At 38.4% G+C, this 19,127-nt stretch overlaps 2 protein-coding genes across 2 annotated transcripts in view; both read right to left on the reverse strand.

Annotated features, from left to right (window-relative positions):
* Positions 1-2,842, reverse strand: part of LOC114841106 — a 4,178-nt gene extending 1,336 nt beyond the window's left edge. The window contains exons 1-3 of the mRNA XM_029125978.1: positions 2,160-2,842; positions 1,017-1,311; positions 783-941 (exon numbers count right to left, since the gene is read on the reverse strand). Of these exons, the coding sequence (XP_028981811.1) occupies positions 783-941; positions 1,017-1,311; positions 2,160-2,842 (1,137 nt within the window). The remainder of the gene's footprint in view (positions 1-782; positions 942-1,016; positions 1,312-2,159) is intronic.
* A 1,085-nt stretch (positions 2,843-3,927) lies between these two features.
* Positions 3,928-7,567, reverse strand: LOC114841107. Its single transcript, XM_029125979.1, has 4 exons — positions 6,893-7,567; positions 5,668-6,021; positions 4,207-4,296; positions 3,928-4,143 (listed from the first exon to the last, which is right to left on the reverse strand). Exons 1-4 carry the CDS (start codon positions 7,565-7,567, stop codon positions 3,928-3,930), a joined length of 1,335 nt encoding a protein of 444 aa, XP_028981812.1.
* Between the last annotated feature and the right edge of the window lie 11,560 nt (positions 7,568-19,127).

A 19,127-nucleotide genomic window follows, 5' to 3' on the forward strand; every position in this document is an offset into this window, starting at 1 on the left:
TTAAGGATGTTCGACACCCTTTTAGCCAAAATTGACGTTGTTTTCATTTTTCTGGCAAATTATCGATGGGAGTGACGTGAAAAAATATAACGATTTTGTGGTTTGTCATTCTTTAATGGCTCACGAAGTTGCGTAGTGGTGCGATAATTTTCATGCGTTTTTTCTACAGTTTTGTGATTCTTTTTAAAAGTTTAGAGAAAACGCAGGAAAATGTTCGCACCACCTTGAAATTTCGTCAGTCATTAAATAAAGACAAAACGCAAAAACGTTATATTTTTTCACGTCAATTCCATCATAGGTTTGCCAGAAAAATAAAAAAAACGTGAATTTTGGCAGAAAGGGTGTAGAACATCCTTAATGTTCTCATCTGGTTGTGAATATGGATTCTAAATAATTCTAAATTCTAAATGACTCAATTTATTGCATTCTGATAAGTTATCGAGTTTTTCAATAACTATTTGAATCAAATCAGAACTGATTTCTTAATTAATCGTTTGAATAAAATAAGAAGTGATTTCCCAAAATTTCCATTGTTTAGATTTAAACATCGCATTTGAAAATTTAAAGCTGATCAAATTCTCGTGTCACAAGAATTTAACTACTGATTGTCAGCCAAATTCTCGGGCATTGGATGATCTGAAGCATTTTTATGTCGCATAAATAATTTATTTGCCACTGCATATATTCAATTCACGAGCCAGAAAGCGCTGAATGCTATCCTCTTTAAAACAATAACACTCAAATAGTTATTTAAATGACTGTTTCGACTAATAATTTCTCACCTTAAACAGCATGGAATTATTCAATACAATTGACCCATACAATTGAATTTTCACCGTCTGCTGAAGACACTCGAGGGAGAGTATTTTAACTACATCGCCGGGGCACTGCGGTCTGCGCATCACCCACATCGTGTGAAGATAATTGCCAATTCTATTGGCCTAGACAGAAAATAAAATATTGTAACTCTGTGCCGTCCAGATATATCCAGTGAGACCTGCAGAGGCATGAAATACCGTTTGACTCATGGTTTCGCAAACGTCGATAATGCACAGCGTTTGAATCAAGCGTATGATCAGCCAGCCGAGAACAATTGACATGGAAGAATTGGCGTTCCAGTGACAATAATTACCGTTGCTGATATAAATTAATAGCATGTATATGTTGACGATCAACTGGGTGAATTGCATCATGAGGGCTATTAACAGTGGCAATGCGAATAAATTGTTCATCAGGGTAACTAGGTTTCGCAGATTTCTGTGCAATTTTCCAAATGCTCGCAAACGATCGGCTGTCGCTATTGGATTTGATCTGCAATTCATTAGAAAATAAATAACGGGAAATGAAAATGATGGGATTTAGTCGTTAATTCGGTTCTTGATTATTTGATTGACATAAATCAACGGATACTCATGTTTTAATCTCATTTGTATTCTTTTCTCAATGAAAAATTGAACAAAATTTTTCTGATAATACTCTTTATCGAATATTTATATTTAATGTTGAAAAAATCAGTTTTATTGTGGGTTTTTTAATTGAAAATGTCCAATAGAAACTATTTCAGAGAACAAATTAATAGAATTTCATCTTTCTATACAATTTGTCTATTTAGTTTCCAAATGTTTCTCCTTTCCATTTTTATTGGAAAAAAACACGTGGATAAGCTCAGGAATTTTTCAATAGAATCGGCCAAAAGCTATAAAAATCCAATAGAATCGCCTAGCGAATTCACTAGGTTTTTATTGTAATTTTTATTGTAATTATTATTTAATTTTCAGTTATTATCATTATTATTTAATTATTAGTTTTTAAAAATGAATACAAATCAGGAAAATCCAGGCATATGTACTCTTGAATCCTCAATGAATTCAAAAATTTTGAATTACATTTCCAGTGGAGTTTGCAATGTAATCGTCTTTCTCCCTAAACTCAATTGAATTCAACTTTTTTTCTAACAGGGGAGAGTGGGGTAATATGGACACTTAACATTTTTCATGTTAATTATTCATTGAACGGTTGACGAAGCGGGATATTTTTTCCCCGCAAAGTTTTTCCTCAAAAATTTACTTGACTTATCAATTATTTCAATAAAAGTCAACTGTCCATTTTGCCGCACCCCCGGCAGTAAACTAGGATATTAAAAAATAAAAATCCATTACACGTTCTTCCCGAAATTCCTCTCGCCGGGTGCCTCCTCGAGGGAAAAATTGTTGGGAAAATTCTCAATCCTCAAATTAATGAACTGAAATCTCGTCTGAATAGTCTTCAACGCGTAAAGATAAATTCCCACCATGTTGATACTGACGCATCGCGGGAGATTGAACGGCAGCCACACACCAAACTCGAACTCTTTGATATGATACAGCAACGCGTGATCGACGACGTAAAGAACGAAGAAGAATAAATTCAGCGATATAACGAAAATGCGAAGGTTCATCGTGAAATCATCGTAGCACTCTGTCATTCCGAGGAGCACGACTTCGCGCTTGGTGGTTATAAAATGCTTTAGGATGCATCTCAACTCGTTCTGATAAACTAGCGCGTAAAACCAAACGACCATGATAACCCAGTAGTCGAGTCCGAGCCCTATAAAATCCATCACCACTAGCATATTCGTTTCACGTGGCAGCATGATGGAGATCCGGGATACCACGACACGACAGTAGCAGAGGGTGTACCCTACTATCAAAATTGTTGAGTAGAGGCTGGCGGTTTTTGATCTGCGGATTATGTCGATTTTATCGAGAGTGAACGGACACATGCCGATTAATTTCAGAAAAAGGAACATTGATTTTGACACGGGGGACTTGGGCTTTTGTGTTGTTTTGTTTTGGGGACACATATTGGAAAGTTTGAGAACGTTTGAGGGAGAAATACAGGGAAACGGTGGGGTTGTGATGAAAAAGTAATTTTGCAAATTGATGTTGAGGGCGAACAGTGACAAATCCGTGAACATTAAGGCTTTCATCGTCGATTTATTGCTTGTTGAGGGATGGCGGGGGCTTTAAGGGGGTGGGAGGATGTGGGAATTATCAGTCAAATCGAAATTGTCATTTTTGAAAGACGGCAGCGAAGCGGTAACACGGTTTCAGTCGTTTTTAACTATTGGCTCGTTTTCAATAAATATTTTGGAATGTAACGAAGATTTTCAATAAATATTTCGGAATCTAAGGGAGATAGCGAAATTTTTGTTATAACACTTTTTGTAGCTCTCAATTTACTGGAGAAAAAAGGTCTTTACAAAAATTTCGGTATCTTCTTTAGATTCGGAGATATTTATCGAAAACTCAGCTAAGAGCTTGGACGACTTAAATCGTTTTATCGCTCGGCTATTGAAGAATTGAAGTGTTTCCTAGAGTCTTTTCTACATTTTTAAGAAGGACCCTTGAATTTCACAAATTATCATGTTGCAGTGAAGTTTTTACTTGGAATATTGGCATTTTTAATAGCCTATTTGCATTTTTCACTAGGATTTTTGGTGAAAATTCCAGATAGGCCAACAAAACGAGTCAATTTTGCAACAGAATAAATGAATTATCTCTTGAATGAAATATTTTAGGGAAAAATGGCGAGAGACATCACCACAAGTTTTCATTCAAAACATTTAAATTTTTGGTAAACTCATTGTATTTTTTATCACAATTTTATTCAAATTAGTTTTTTAAAATTTTATGAAAAATTCATGAAAAGTCAACAGAACAAGTACATTTCTCACTTTCGTTGACTCGATTAATCACTTTCTCTTCAATATCGAGAGATATTCTTTATTAAATATCTCCAGAAATAGAATGAGTTTTAATAATACAGATGTACCCGTTTATTCATCGAATTATCGTATTGAATAGTCACAGAACTTTAACTTTGTTAAAATCGAATTGTACAAATTGATATTGCAATTCTCAATTCTCATAATTAATTTGTTACTAGTTAAGGCACGATAGTGGAGAGTTCAAAGAGTTGACTGTGAGGATCCTCAGTCGAGTTGTAACCGTAATGCTCAGAAGTATTGCGGTCACCCATTGAAGACCCTAAAGGGAATCCTGGTAATTGTTGCAGCCTGAATTCCAGTTGCTCTCGAAACTCGCGACCATGCTCCTCAAGTTGTATCATTATCACGAGCGATCCGACTACTATGTTGGCCAGCTGGAGACGAAATTGGAAATTCAGAAACTTAATTACCCCCTTCGTTACTTCATTTTTAATTACTCGATAGATCAGCGGAAAGTTCAAGCGGATTAATCCGTGGAGACTGATGACTGTTTTCTTCTGGAGGAGACGCATCGACACGGCTTCAACCTAGGTAATCACATTTAAACTGATATTTCGATTTCTAATTACAAAAATGTGAAAAATCAATAGGAAATACCAGCGAATTTGCTCGGAAATTTAATTAGTTTTTTGGAATTTTATTGGATGGATAAAAATCAATAGATTTTCATTTTCTGAAGAAGTTTTTCTAAAAAATTCCCCAAGTGTTTCTCTTTTTTATTCTTTAATGACAGAAAAACTCAAAAAAGGAAATTTTTGCCAATAATTTTTTTTAATGTAATTTTTTACTACTTTTGGCTACCCAATTACCACAATGATTTCATTTCTAACTAATAAAGTGTTTATTTGGATAAAGTAAACATGTCTTCACATTAAAAAACAATTATTAATTCATTGTGAATTGAAAAAAAAAAAATCAAGTCTGAGTTTAGTAAAAACTTTCATTCCATTAAAATTAAAATTATTAAATTCAAATGCCCGACACGGAAAAAATAAACCTGAATTGGGGGATGGGTATTTCAATTCGAAGATGATTGTTTTGTGTCAGGCCAGGTTGTAGCAAGCCCTCTCACTAATCGTCAAAGACACTAATCGTCAAAATATAAGGGTCAAAAAGTGTAGGTTAAAAAATGAGGGTCTGAATATTAGGATCAAAACATTAGGGTCAGAATATAAAAGTAAAAAAAATGGGTGTCAGGCAATGAGGGTCTAAATATAAGTCATATATTATGCTTGATCACCGTTTTTAGCCCTTATATGACCCTCACTGCCTGACACCCACTTTTTTACTTTTACATTCTGACCCTAATTTTTCGATCCCAATATTCTGACCCTCTTTTTTTAACCCTAACATTCTGACCCTCATTCTTTCACCTTTACATTCAGGCCCTCAGTTTTTGACTCTAATATTCCGACCCTCATTTTTTAACCTCCACTTTTGACCCCTATATTTTCACACTTAGTGTCTGACCCTTATATTACACTTGAGAGCGCTTGGTACAACCCGGACTGATACGGAATAATCATCCTGAATTTCATTGCCATATACGTTTAGTTAAATCTGATTTTGTTATCCCCATCATGATTACAGTTATGCTGTAATTAATTATGTATCTTAATTATAGTTTTGACGCTATAATTGGCCTTGAGCTGTTGGGTCTGAATAAAGCAATAAATAAATAAATGAATAACTAAATAAATAAATAAGTAAATAAATAAATCCTCGAATTGAAACACCCATCCCCCACTCGAGTACAAAATATACTTGAATCAAGTATATTTTATTCTTGAATCAGGTTTATGCATGTACTTGATTCTGATATAAAATATGCTCAATTCAAGAATTACAATTATCCGTTTGATTTTTTTGTTCGCACAAACGTGGATTATTCCACTTACAACAAAGCGAGTATTCCTCGGTCGATACGTTATCCACATGTAATGAAGAGCACTGCCAGTTCTATTGGCCTCTTCATCAGTTAAACTTGGTATGCTGACAATGAGGAGCATATGGACAAGATTAGCAATAACCCACGTCGAAAACGTTGTCATGGCTACAATCTCTTTGAAGGTCCACTCGGTGCTACCACTCCTCAATGTCATGGCTATCAGATACAAGCACGAGGCGCATTCCATGAAGTTCACGACTATTGCGAACAGTATTGGCACTGCAAAGATGTTTTCTACCGTGTGGAGGAGATCCTTCAAATCCTCGTGGATTTGGCCAATTGATCTTAGATATTCCCCGGCATTCTTCGGGGTTTCTAATCTTTAAACAATTTTGTTTAGTTAATCAACTCCTCGGCTTCTCATTCATCCCGTGATTTATTTTGAGATTGATCGGATAACTTCACTAAAATAACGGTCAAATTTAATAATTTCAATAAAAATTATTTAATGAAAAAGAAACTGTTCAGTTTACTTCGGCTGCTTAAATATTGAAATCCTCTTTAATATTTCTGATTACCCACTGCAGCTTCCAGTAATATTTTGCAATGATTTTTTTGTTTGAAATTGTGAATTTAAAATTGAAATATTTGAGAAATTTGAAAAAATCAAAAATTATCTGCTTGTTGAGACAATTTTGTGAAATAATTCATCAATAATCAATTTTATAAATATGAAGAATTTTACTGAACGTCGATGTTTAACCGAAATCAAAAGTTATTTATGACAGAAGAAAGTTTAAAGTAGCTCTATCCTTACGAGGTCAGTTCTCAATTAACAGATTTTCAAAAACTCAAGACGGAATCGCAATTTTTCTCACCGTTTAATTGCCGTTTTACTTTTTATGAATGAAAATGTTTAAAAACCATTATTTAACCTGGAGTAACCTAGAGTCTTATGTGAAAATCGTCAAATATTACATATTCAATTCAAAATAAAAATGATTATTAATATTATTATCAATAACAATAGGTTGACAATAATTATTAATTTCAATCATTTTTAAAATTTTATTTTTGTGAACGCAAGTGTTTTCGCAAAAATGAAAATGCCTGAAGCCTTAAGGGTAGAGTTCCCTCAACAACCAGTATTTTTTGCTAGATAATTTTAATAAGATAATTTTAATAATGCAAATATTCTCTCCGTGAAGGTATTTCCCCTCTTGAAAATAAATCACACAATACCTTGCAATATAGAACACCTGCTGTGCGAACCGCATGCTCCTCGGGTCATCCCCGAGCTCCAAATAATTATGAAAATTCTCAATGGCGTTATTAATGCACTGGAATTTGTCCCTGATCAATGAAACCCCATCAACAAACAGAACGACTGTATTCCAGAGAACCACACGGGCTGACTGATATAAAAGCTCCGAGAAACCCACCGTTCGCACCATCCAAAATATCGTGGTAATAACAAACGTGTGAATCCAGAAAAAAGAATTGACAAAAAAAGAGTGAAGGCTCATTTTCCTGAGGAAATCTCTCCCCCGCGCCTCCTCGAGGCCCATTTCCTCCAGTCGTTTGTGCAGACTCATGAAGGTTTTGATGACACTATCTATTTTTTTAACGCGAGTCGCCGAAACAATCCAAATAAACAGCAGTACTATTAATCCGGTGAAGAATCCCGTAGCTTCAGAAAGAACTACGATTAATCCATGATCATGAATCGCTCGATGAAAGTAATCGAAATTGGGAAATACATAGAGACACCCTAAACACCGCACCACAGCGATGGTAATCTCGAGGATTGAGATCTCCAGGCCCAGATTGGTCACCCTGAACGGACATAATCCAATGATCTTCCAGTAGTAGTATAAAAAAACAACTGGCAACGAATTATTTTGAGACATCTCAGTATTACGTGGCCAAGTGATGACCGGGTGACCACCAGACTGATGGGAAATTGCTGCAAGTCCTCGTCCGTGTATTTTGATTTGATAATAAAACCATTCCAATTGGGATAATTGCAACAATGCACTATCTATAATGACTCCAAGCGCAAGTATTATTGATCAGGAAAAATTGCTCTTCCAGATGTTTGTATAGACTCATAAATGTTTTTGACACAAAGAATTTTCTCCGCTCAAATTTCCCAAGTTTTTTTGTTTCATATTTTTTATGAAAAAAGAAAGAAAAATAATATGAAAAAAATTTGCAAAAATTGACTCAAGGAAATTATATAAAAAACATTTCAATAGAACATAATCATTTCAAGTTTTCTATTGAAAAAGTTGAAATGATCATTTTCTATTGAACATTTCACTAGAATCGGCCAAAAACTAATAAAAAGATCAATAGAAATCCAATGAAATTGTCTAGCGAATTCGCTAGGTTTTTTTATTAAATTTTTTCGTGAGTGAACACAATTACTGTAATCGAGATTGAGAAATACAGAAATACAAAATATCCGAAGGGAATAAGGAATTATATAAAAAAATCGACTTCTATTGACTTCTTCTATTAACTATTTTCCATCGAACATCTCAATAGAATTGGCCGAAAACTAATAAAAAGTTCAATAAAAATTCAATCGGATTGTCTAGCGAATGCGCTAGATAATTTTTCTATGAACTTTTTTAGTGCGTGAATACAATTATCATCAACTCGGAAAATAATCCCATGAAATATTCAATAAAAATGGCGTATCTTATCCGTAATTCCGGAGCGAAATGTGGTTGTGGGAAATTTTACGGAGCTGTCACGGAATTTTTCCGGAGCGTTCCATAATTTTAATCTGAATCTCCTGTGGAAAAATACGATACCGTCACTTAAATTTTCTGAGTCGATTGCATAATCGGTGAGTGAATTGTGAGTTCTGTAATTTTTACTGAACATTTCTCTCCGTGCAGGTCTAGATTAGTCGTCCTGAACGGACATAATCCAATGATTTTCCAGTAGTAGCATAAACAGACGAGAGCTGAAAAATTATTTCGAGGCATTTCCTCTGTAATGACTCCAGGCGAAAGTATTATTGATCAGGTCAAATTGCAGACTCGTGAATGCACTGGGATTATGAAAAACGGGTGAAGGGCCTGTTCCCTGTGGAGACCCCTTCTCCGCCCCTTCTCCAGGCCCATCTCTTAAATACTTTTGTGCACCATTCAAGACTCATGAATGTTGTGTTGACACCTTCTATTTTGTGATGACATTTTCTATTAAACATCGAATCCCATTCAATCCAATCAATGGAATCCACTAAACTCCACAATTGTCGAATTATTTCGAGGCATTTCGATGTAAAATTAATGAGTGATCCGGTGATGACCAGACTGAAGGAAAATTGCTGCGAGTCTTCGACCCTGCATTTTGATTTGATAAGAAAACCATTCCAATTGAGATAATTGCACTGCACTATGTATAATGACTCCGAGCGCAAGTAGTATTGATCAGGGAATTTGCAGACTCGTGGACGGACAGGGACTATCGGGGGAATTGAACGCATATTTCTATTTGTTGCGCAAATTACTGTTTGTTTTGATAATTGTAGAGTGTTTGATGAGGAAACGTTCTCCTATGTAATATTTTAAATCGAATATTCTTTTTTCATAGAAACATGAAAGGTTTATTTGAACACGTACGAAAAAACATGATAGAAAAGCAAGAGTTGTACTCATTCCATTGAAAACTTGCGGAGTTTTTCAGCAAAAAAATTATCGACTTCCTTTTTAATTTATTCTGACGAGAATAATTTTTTTTTTCAATTTTTTTTTGATTGAATTTTGGAATTAAACGAAAAAATTAAGAATTTATGCCGAGGATTTTCTATGAAAAATATTTCAATGCAAAGAGTTGTTTAAAAACACCGAAATCTATCGTTTTTTCCAATTTGTCTATTAATTCATTATTAATCTTTGAATTTTTTTCGAATCCATTAAAAAAAAAAACTAAAGCATTTGGAAAATTCATTGAATGTCTACTGCAGAATTGCGAAGGTCCTCCCGCGTTCTGTTACGAAAACCCTTCAAGCGGAAAAAATTTTGGGGAAAGAATCAATTTTTTTTTCCTATACATTTTTGTTGTTGAATTTTTTGCTTGATTTTTTAGATGAGAACGTAAGAAACAATGAAAATTTACGTCGAGGATCTTTTCTAGTAAACATCTCCAAAATACGAATAAAATAAGTTGTTTAAAAACAGAAAAGTCGATTCATTTTCCCCAATTAATCTACCGATTCATTAATCTTCTAATTTTTTTACAATTTATTCCCATATCTCCAGCAAAAACCCGAGTGTTCGGAAATTCTATCAAAAAAATCCTGAGTTCCCGCATTTCCGTTAATAAAAATTCCAACTAGAGAATATTTTTCATAAATATATATATTTTTTTCAAATTTCCGAGTTTTTTACTCAACTTTTTCTCTTCTTTTTTTTTTAATTTCCAATTTTTTTGCTCAACTTTTTTAATGAAAAAAAAACCCCTAGCGATAAAAATTGAGGCCCTTCTCTACAAAACCCCCAAAACCAAAAATCGCCGAATTTCGACAACAAAAAAATTCCCAAAAGTCAAAAATTCTCCAACCTAACATTAAAACCCCAATGTTTTCCGTCAAAAGCCTCAAAGACTGTATTCAAACATCTGCACCACCACCCCAGTCAAGTAATAAAAATTTTCCCATTAAAACTCGCAGAAACAGGTGAAGACAAGCTTTTGCGGATAATCCCCGGGGAAAACCCGGCATTGGCGCCGGATGGTATAAGCACTGTAACTTTGTTCCCTATTTTGTCTCTCCGTATAATAATCCCTGTCATAAAATTGCAAACGGCAACGCTAGCTGTTGAACGCACAGCGAAATTGAGCCAAGAGGTATTTCCGAGTATAGCGGGGGCACTTGATGCCCCCACGGGGTCACCCCCTTTTGTGCCGCTGCTGAAGGCCCAATGAGGGGGGGGGGGCACCTACACCATCCGTCGATTCCACCTTGTTCGATATGCACGCGTCTACCTGTTTTCTCCGTAAATTTTGACTAGCTTTACTACCTGTGCCAATTCTCTGTACATCACTCCTTCCCCCTCCACCGCCCCACTCCACCACTGCGGTCCGCCCACAGGGGCCTCTCGCTGACGTCATTGGGCCCAACCAACGGAGGGGCACCGAATTTCGAGTGCTGCCTTCCACTTGCGATAAATAACAGGGGTTTCTGGATTTCTGGAGCAGTCAGAAATTGAAGGCCACTCAGTCAAGTGCTCTGGGGCTCTCGGTTCACCTGACACTTCTGACTTTGTCACTAAGTGTCAGTTTGACACCCAATTTGTCACTATTCGATTTTCCTTGAGTTGAATAAGTTCTGAAGTCAGTGGTGCGGATTTTTTTTATTTCTTTGGAACTGTTGTTTGTTTACACTGTTGAGGGGAGTTTGCGTGAGGGGAGTTGAGTTCAACATGCCGAGAGACAGCAGGAAGATGAACAAGCGACGTACAGACAGAAACGTAAGTAAACAGTGTTTGTAATTTTACATTTTTTGGAATTTCTTCTCGTGTGAAAAAGCTTGACCTTTTTTTTGGTTTTTGAGATTTTTCGGGTGAAATGACAAGTGCGAAGACAATCCAATTTTCAAATGGTTTCGGTTTTTTATGTAACGCTCTTGTTCTGTAGAAATTGTTCTGCAAGTTTTTTTTTTGAATAAAGTTGAAGAAGTGGCAAAAATGTATATTTTCATTGAATTTTTCGATATTTATTCTCTTCGGAAAGAGCGTCAACATTCCTATTCTTAATTTTTTTAAACATTATTTTCAAAGTGACATGAAAAATGTAATTTGTAATGAGATTCTCGTAAAAATTCAACGGAAGTTCCTACCAGAAGAAAGAAAATACGTTTTTCAATTAAATTTTTACGCGTGTAATAAGCCCGAGTATTTAAATATTTCAAGTTTAGAAATAGGAAATTAAATGGGATTTTTGACTGATGAGAATAATTTATTTCTAGATCGCGTTGAGCTCCATTCGTAACATGCAGCCCAGTTCCTGCGCCTCCAACCGGTACAGTCCGTTCTCCAGGGAGACCCCGCGTCGTTCCCCGGCAGCTCTGAAGAACGATTCTCTCCGCTTAATCGAGTCTTCGGTGTTTACCTTGACACCTAGAGAGTCCCCTGAATTGAGCCCAAGTGTTTCCAATGTGACACTGCCAGCAACATCAACGAGTATTTCCATTCCACCAAATGAAGTAAAATTCGCGGAATTGAAACTGAACCTGCAGCAATCAGAAAAAGCGAAACTAGAAATCGTTCAAATGACATCAGCCCCAGCGATTCCTTCCGTAGAGAAGACGCCTTCACCAACACTGAAAAGAATTATTCGAAACGGGATGGAGTACATTATGCTGCCAATCAATTTATTACAATTTTGCTTGTGGGGTGATGCCACAGGAGCCGTCATCCCTCCGATAAACTTCAAAAAACGAGTTTCTCAATCTGAAACACCCCCAAACCCGCCTCCCCATCACATTTCTCTTCCCCAAACCCCCGCATCCCCTAAACCTTCCACAATAACTTCCTCAACCTTTCCCTCGATCCCCCCGTCTCCCCAACGCCTCCCGCGCCCGCACTTCGATTCCTCGAGCGACGATTCCGACAGCATGGTGACAGCGGACGAGTCCGACCAGTCGTCCTCCAGCCGCTGGACGACCGCCTCCAGCGCGACTCCCTTCATAAGCATGTCCGTCGACTTCTCCAACAACAACTCCGCGAAGCACACCAACCTGAACGTCACCGAGGAGCCCATGGAGATCGCCCTGGAAGACTCCCCCTACCAAATGAAGTCGCCCCCGCGCGAGAAGAGGGTCCCCCCCAGAGCTCGCTTGTCCCCCCCGCACCAGAGGGGCACCGTCATCCAGCGCGACGCAATCGACTACTCCTCAGAGTCCGAATCCGACTCAGCTTGGAGCAACCGCGTGTCCTCCGTCGACAGTGAGATCGCCCGGGTCTTCGCCAGGGCGCGCGCGTCGTCGTCTTCCGACGAGGAGGAGGGCTCCGACGTCGAAGGTCCCCGCTCCGGGGCCTATCTGTCCCCCAGCACTCCATCGAAGCTTCGCTCGGGGGCTCCGCTGCTCCTGAGGAGGGCCACACAGCAGACCCCCTTCAAGAGGCGGCCGCGCGTCGTCAAGAAGAAGGAGAGTCCGTTGATCAGGACAACGCCGACGAGATTCCCGAGGTCTCGGCTCGCCAGTCCGTCGGACAGCGCGTACTCCGAGGAAGAAGCGGTGATGTCCTTCCACGAGCCTTACGTTCCCGCCCCCGCGAGTGCTCCTGTCGTTGAGTCCATGGAGCAGGACGTCAATTACGGAGCTGACAACGAGGACTCCAACGACTCCGATGGAGTGGGTCCACTCATCCCACGACAACTCTTGTTCGAGAGCCCAGATCCAGAGCATCAGGCCCCCATGGTTGCGCCGGAGTACCCCGCTGGGCCTCATCCAGGGCTCGAGGAGCGCGAGGAACTCGCGCAGAGGGAGAGACTCCAGAGGTGGAGCGACACGTTCAATTTGGATAAATCCATGCTGCATCTCCAGATTGCGAGGAATTCCGGGGGCTTTCCAGGGTTCGCACCTGGTCGGTGCTACTGCGGGGGCGGGGGGTTCTATCCTGTTCCCGTTGCGGTACCCGTGGGCCCGGGACCGGCGCAACCGCTGCAGAGACCATGGATGCCGCAGGACATGTACCCACCAGCGCCTAGTCCAATGCCGCATTTGTACTATCAGTATCCGGAGTTCATGAATCCACCTGCTGGGGGGTTCGGGGGGGAGGGGCCCTATGGGGGCGATTTCGGGGGGTACAATTTTATGTATAATTATTCGGGGGAGTATAATCCGGCGTACTGGCAAGGGTTTTGAAGAGTTCTGTCTCCAGAACCAGCGGGAGGAGCAACGATTTGTACTATATGGAAATTATTCGATAATTACTTTAGGGAAGGAGTGAAAATGTTGGAAGATTATCTTCCAATTAAGAGGGCACAATTTTATCTAAATAGAGAGAAATGTTCAGTTAAAATTACAGAACTCACAATTTGCTCAGCGATTACGGAATCGACTCAGAAAATTTAAGTGACGGTATCGTAATTTTTTACAGGAGATTCAGATAAAAATTACGGAACGCTCTGGAAAAATTCCGTGAGAGTTACGTAAAATTTCCTACAACCACATTTCGCTTCGGAATTACGGAAAAGATACGTAATTTTTATTGAATATTTCTCTCCGTGTATAATTATTCTGGGAATTATAGTACGATGTACTGGCAGGGGTTTTGAAGAGTTCTTGAGAGCGGGAGGAGGAACGATTTGTAATATACGGAAATTCTGATAATTATTTTAATGAATGAGTGAAAATATTGGAAGATAATTTTAGGGGGACACGATTTTATGTATAATTATTCTGGGGATTATAATCAAACGTACTGGCGAGGTCTTTGAAGAGTTCTTGAGTGTGTGAGGAGATTGTGTGACGATTTGTACTATATAGAAATTACTCAAAAATTATTTTAATGAATAAATTAAAAATTGTAAGATAAGTTTTTGTTTGCTTATTTCGCAATTTTTTTCTCATTGTATCTTATTTGTTATCTAGTTGAAGATTTCATTAGATGGGGAAACACGACCTGCCGGGGGTTTTGTGAGGGACGGGGCGTACGGAGGTGATAATTTTAGGGAGGATTTCGAAGGATACATTGCTATGTATAATTATGATGAGGTTTTTGAAGAGTTGAGTGTGTGAGAATGAACGGATTCATATTATGTAAATTATTCAATAATTACTTTAATGAATAAATGAAAAAAATGGAAAATCAATTTTTGTTTGCTTATTTTTATTTAGTTGAAGATTTTATTTCATGGGGAGTTTGATTTATAATTATTTGAATAATAATGAAAATAATATTTCTAATAATTAATTTTTATTGAACAGATTTTTCATATAATAATCACCAAAGATTGACAAAGCGACTCGTTCACAGTTGAAGTATAAACGATCTAGAACATGGTCGTGGAGAAAAATAAAAATTCTACATTTTCTGCGGATTCGATAATGCGAGGGATGATTCGATGATGTGATCATCTATTACATATTTTTCATTCGAAGGCTACCCTCTTTCAATTATTCAAATGTCAACTGAACGTGAAAAGTTATGCCATATTATGACGGTTGAATTGTTTTTAAAAATCAGTTAATTGAAATAATAAAATTTGAATTAGTCTATTAGAAAAGTTCATTAATTTCTCAAGCTCAAGATCGATCAGAAAAATTCAACTTAAAAAAAAATAAGTTAATTCAATTTTTTAAAACATAATTTACCGTCGAGTGCATTAAAAATTCCAATAAAACATAAAACAAAATATTTTTCCGTACTGACCTTCACTTTTCCTCGTCCGGAGATTGGTACTAACCCTTCGCCAAACTCGTAAAAGTGAAAATCACTCCGAAAAAAGATCTTTCACGACTAGTGCGATGGGGTTTTTACTGGTCAACCACGCGAGTAAAAACCCCCGGGCACTCGCCCTGAAATATGCGATTCCGAGAACAAAAAAGAGGGAAAATAAAACAAATAAAAATAAACAAACAAAAATTTATCTTACAATGTTTTCATTTATTCATCAAAGTAATTATTGAATAATTTACACATTACAAATCTTCATACAATCATTCATTCTCACACACTCAAGAACTTAATTACGTGCCAAAAACGGCAAAGATTAAACAATTCATCAAACGGAGAGAGGTTAAACAGAAGATGCAAAACATGAGTACATTTAATATCTGTGTATTTCATCGCACATAAAAATTGTTATGAACATTTTATCATATGGATTTGCCAGAGCGAAAAAAAATCAAAAACATTTTGTATCGATAGGAATCGATGAAACAGGAAGCTACTGAAAGTTTGAAATTTAATTTCTACATTTATCAATGACGATATACTATAAAAGTTTCGATAGCGGTTCCGCAGACCGCCAGTTCGGCGTAAAGGTTATACCGTTGAATTCCTGCGTCCGGAGTCCGGAGGACTCTAGCGAATCGGGCGATCAGCGTTCTCAGCCCACTGATTATTGTTACCGGCAGCCCTCGTCTGAGGCTGGTCAGGCCTCACCTCCCGGGGGACAGGACGACCTTTCCCAAGATGTTTGGTGTAATCGAACCTCTTGCGGACGACGCTGCAGTAGTCCCAGAGCAGTCTGAATGCGTAGTTGTGCTCCAGCTCCCCCAGACAGAAGTTCTCCGCCATCTGCTCCCGGCTGGGCTCAGAGTTCTGGTGGAATCTGTGCCTCCTCTCGTCACTCGGCCTCTCAGAACGCGGCCGAAACTCAGGTGCGGCGAGCCAGTGACGCGTGTAGTCATTGTTGTTGAACATCTCCGCAGAGTCACCAGACATCGGCGACGGAAAAGACCCACTGGAGCCAGCAGAAATCTGTGGCTCTTCGGGGTTGTTCTGAGATCTAGCCAGACCAGCACTCATTTTGTGGCAAGACCTCGACTTAAAATCCTGAACGGCGTCCGCGTATGTCTTGCGATGTTTGACTTTGGCGAATTGCCTCGACAAAAAAACACTGTCCGAATAACTGCTGAACCCAACGACAACTTGACTTCTCTTTCTTCGTTTGCACGAGTGGTACGAGAGGTTCTCACAACTGGTCTCGAGGAGAGTTGGAAGATTTGTGAATGAAAATTCGCCCGGACGAGTGTCTTTTAAGACGTCCGGGAGGACCTCAATGGGACTCACGAAACCGTTCGGGGGTACGTGGGGAGTGGGGGGTGGGAGCGCCAGGTCGTAGATTGGCTGGGTGTCGCCGGGGGCGGACTGGCCCCAGGTGCTTGCCAATGCGGAACCAGGCGTCAGCGACAGCTCTCTGGGACTCACGGGGGGGGCCTTCCGGAAAATCTGGTGGCTCGGGGGGCACTCGCAGAACTGGGCGATACGCAAATATTGGGCATTACTCGGGGCTTTTCCAGATAATGTATGCTAAGGAGAAATATTTGCGTAATTAATGTGGACGTTGGGAGGGGATGTTTACTTGGCTGATTGGGACACAAATGAGGGAGATAATTAAGCTTATCTGGGGGTCACTGACGGGTGGTGGTGGTGGGACGTGGATATACTGATTAGTGAGGCATTTGGGGGCTGATTGTTATCTTTAATTTAGCGTTATTGGGATTTTTTTTGTTGAGAATTTTTGAATTTGTTGTTTTACGTTGTGAAATGTTTTTTATGATACATGTGGTAAAAACAATCAGATTCTGCATAAGAAAAATTGCAAAGAATTCTGTGAAAATTGCATTCTGGCATATATAAATTTTTTAAACCTCAGAAACTCCATTTTTTGTATGAGGTCGATATCTATTGGAATGTCAAACATGACTGCATCAGTTACGATAAAAAAAAAGATTTTTACGGTGGAAAATTCTCAAATTTTTTCATGAATGTTTTTCAGATTTTAAAAATGCTCTCTGAGGGTTCAAAATGAAAAATAAAGTGTTCAGACCTTCAACGGTTATCAGCAAAATCATTGAATAAACAATTCCATTGATATTTTTCCGTCATTCAATTGAAAAATTACCCAGTTTTAAATCTAGAATAATGAATAAAATTACTCAAGAATCGATGACAGCATAATGAATGGAAAATTGGTCGTTTGAAATATTGAATTATCGAAAATATTAGATCATCATTTTCATCACGCTGTGACGAATAGTGAACTTTTCGGCACGCTCCGCGTGGCTAAAAGTCCAATTTCCGCCACATTGTGATGAAAAATATTGTTCGTAACTCGTGAAAAAATGTTTTTTAGCTCGTGGGATTATATCACTCGCCTTCGGCTCGTGATAGAAACCTCCCACTCGCCAAAAAACACTTTTTTGCACTCGTTACGAAATATACTATTTTCTATGCAACTTGTTTTATTCCAATATTTCCCATGGAATTTTCTCAATAAAATCTATTGACTTTCTTCACACCCGGCCCCCTTCTTCCCACATGATTCATCAAAAGCCGACTCCAGACTCATGATTTTCCATCCAGAATTGCTGATTATAGAATTAAATATCCAGACAACTTTTCAGCGAAAACATCAACACAAATGTGTACATTTAAAACCCCTAGCAAATTTAAATACCCCCAATATTTCAAAACTCCAGCCGAAGCAAATTAAAATTCTCCGAAGACAAAATACCCACCTTTAGAATTGCATGCACGTGGAAATCCCGCTAGTTTCAAATCTCCATAAAAAGAAAGAGATGGTGTAAAACCCAGGTTGGTAAAGGTACTCCAGGCAAAGGGGGTCGTTTAAAGGGCTTTAATCCCCAAGCCCAGGAGTACCCACAGCCATAATAACATTCGACTACATTCTCCCTCTCAATTTTCGAAATTTTCGGAAAAATATAACGTGGAAAAATCCACGGAGACCTGCGCTTTGTTTTCCGTCCCCAATGACTTTATCCCTAAATTTATTAGGTGGCCTAGGGTGGCCTCATAAGTCACGGCGCTTACCTGGAAGCAACGAACGTGGGGCCCTTGTGGCTGGATCAGGTGGATCTGCGAGGTGACGAGACGACGCCATGAGTATGTGTGACCCTCAGGCTGATGAAATGTCACACAATTCAATTGAATTAATCGCCGGGAGGGTGAGGACGTACTCGACTGGTGGAAACAAAAATTCTGATGACGTTTTGCGTATTAAATCTGTTTGTTTGACCTCTCATGCATTTTATGGGTCTTCAGAGTCATCACAGTTCGATCAACATTATTTAATTGCTGTCGCATACTTTTTTGAAGATTTTTAAAAATTCGATCTTTTTTTTGATATTTATTTATTGTATTCTATTAAAACAAAAATTCATCTCTATTGGTATTTTTTGCAATAGTTTTGTATTTAATTAAAATAATTCAATTGAATTAATTAGGGGGGGGGGGGGAGGGAAGTACTCGACTGGTGGAGAACAAAATTCTTCTGATTATTATGCGTATAAAGTGGGTTTATTTGACCTCTCACGCATTTTGTGGGCCTTCACATTACAATTGGATAATCATTTTTTAATTACTGACAGATTTTGTAAAATTTACGAAAATTCTTTTTATTTTATTTTTTTATTTTTTCAAAAGATGAAAAAGCTGTTTTAAATTGGACTTGGGACAACTAAGCCTCAAACATTTCAATCTTTTCAGCTTTAAGAGTAAATTTTACTTTTTCGATATTTGAAATCTTAAAAAAAAATAGGTAACTGGATTGACGAAGAACGCGTCATAGATGGAGCATTGGAGGCAAATGTAGCCATCTTCCCCGGCGTCAACCCTCACCAATAACTGCAAGAGTAATTGTCTTACAGTGCATCCGGCATTTAATAATCTTCCAGGAATTATTCTTTGAAAATTGGCTGAACCCTTATGACGTTATACCTGCGCGAAAAAGGGGTGGGAATGACCCGGGGGGGGGGGG

This window comes from Diachasma alloeum, unplaced genomic scaffold, assembly GCF_001412515.2.
Source record: "Diachasma alloeum isolate Michigan unplaced genomic scaffold, Dall2.0 Dall_scaffold_00208, whole genome shotgun sequence".
NCBI lineage: Eukaryota > Metazoa > Arthropoda > Insecta > Hymenoptera > Braconidae > Diachasma > Diachasma alloeum.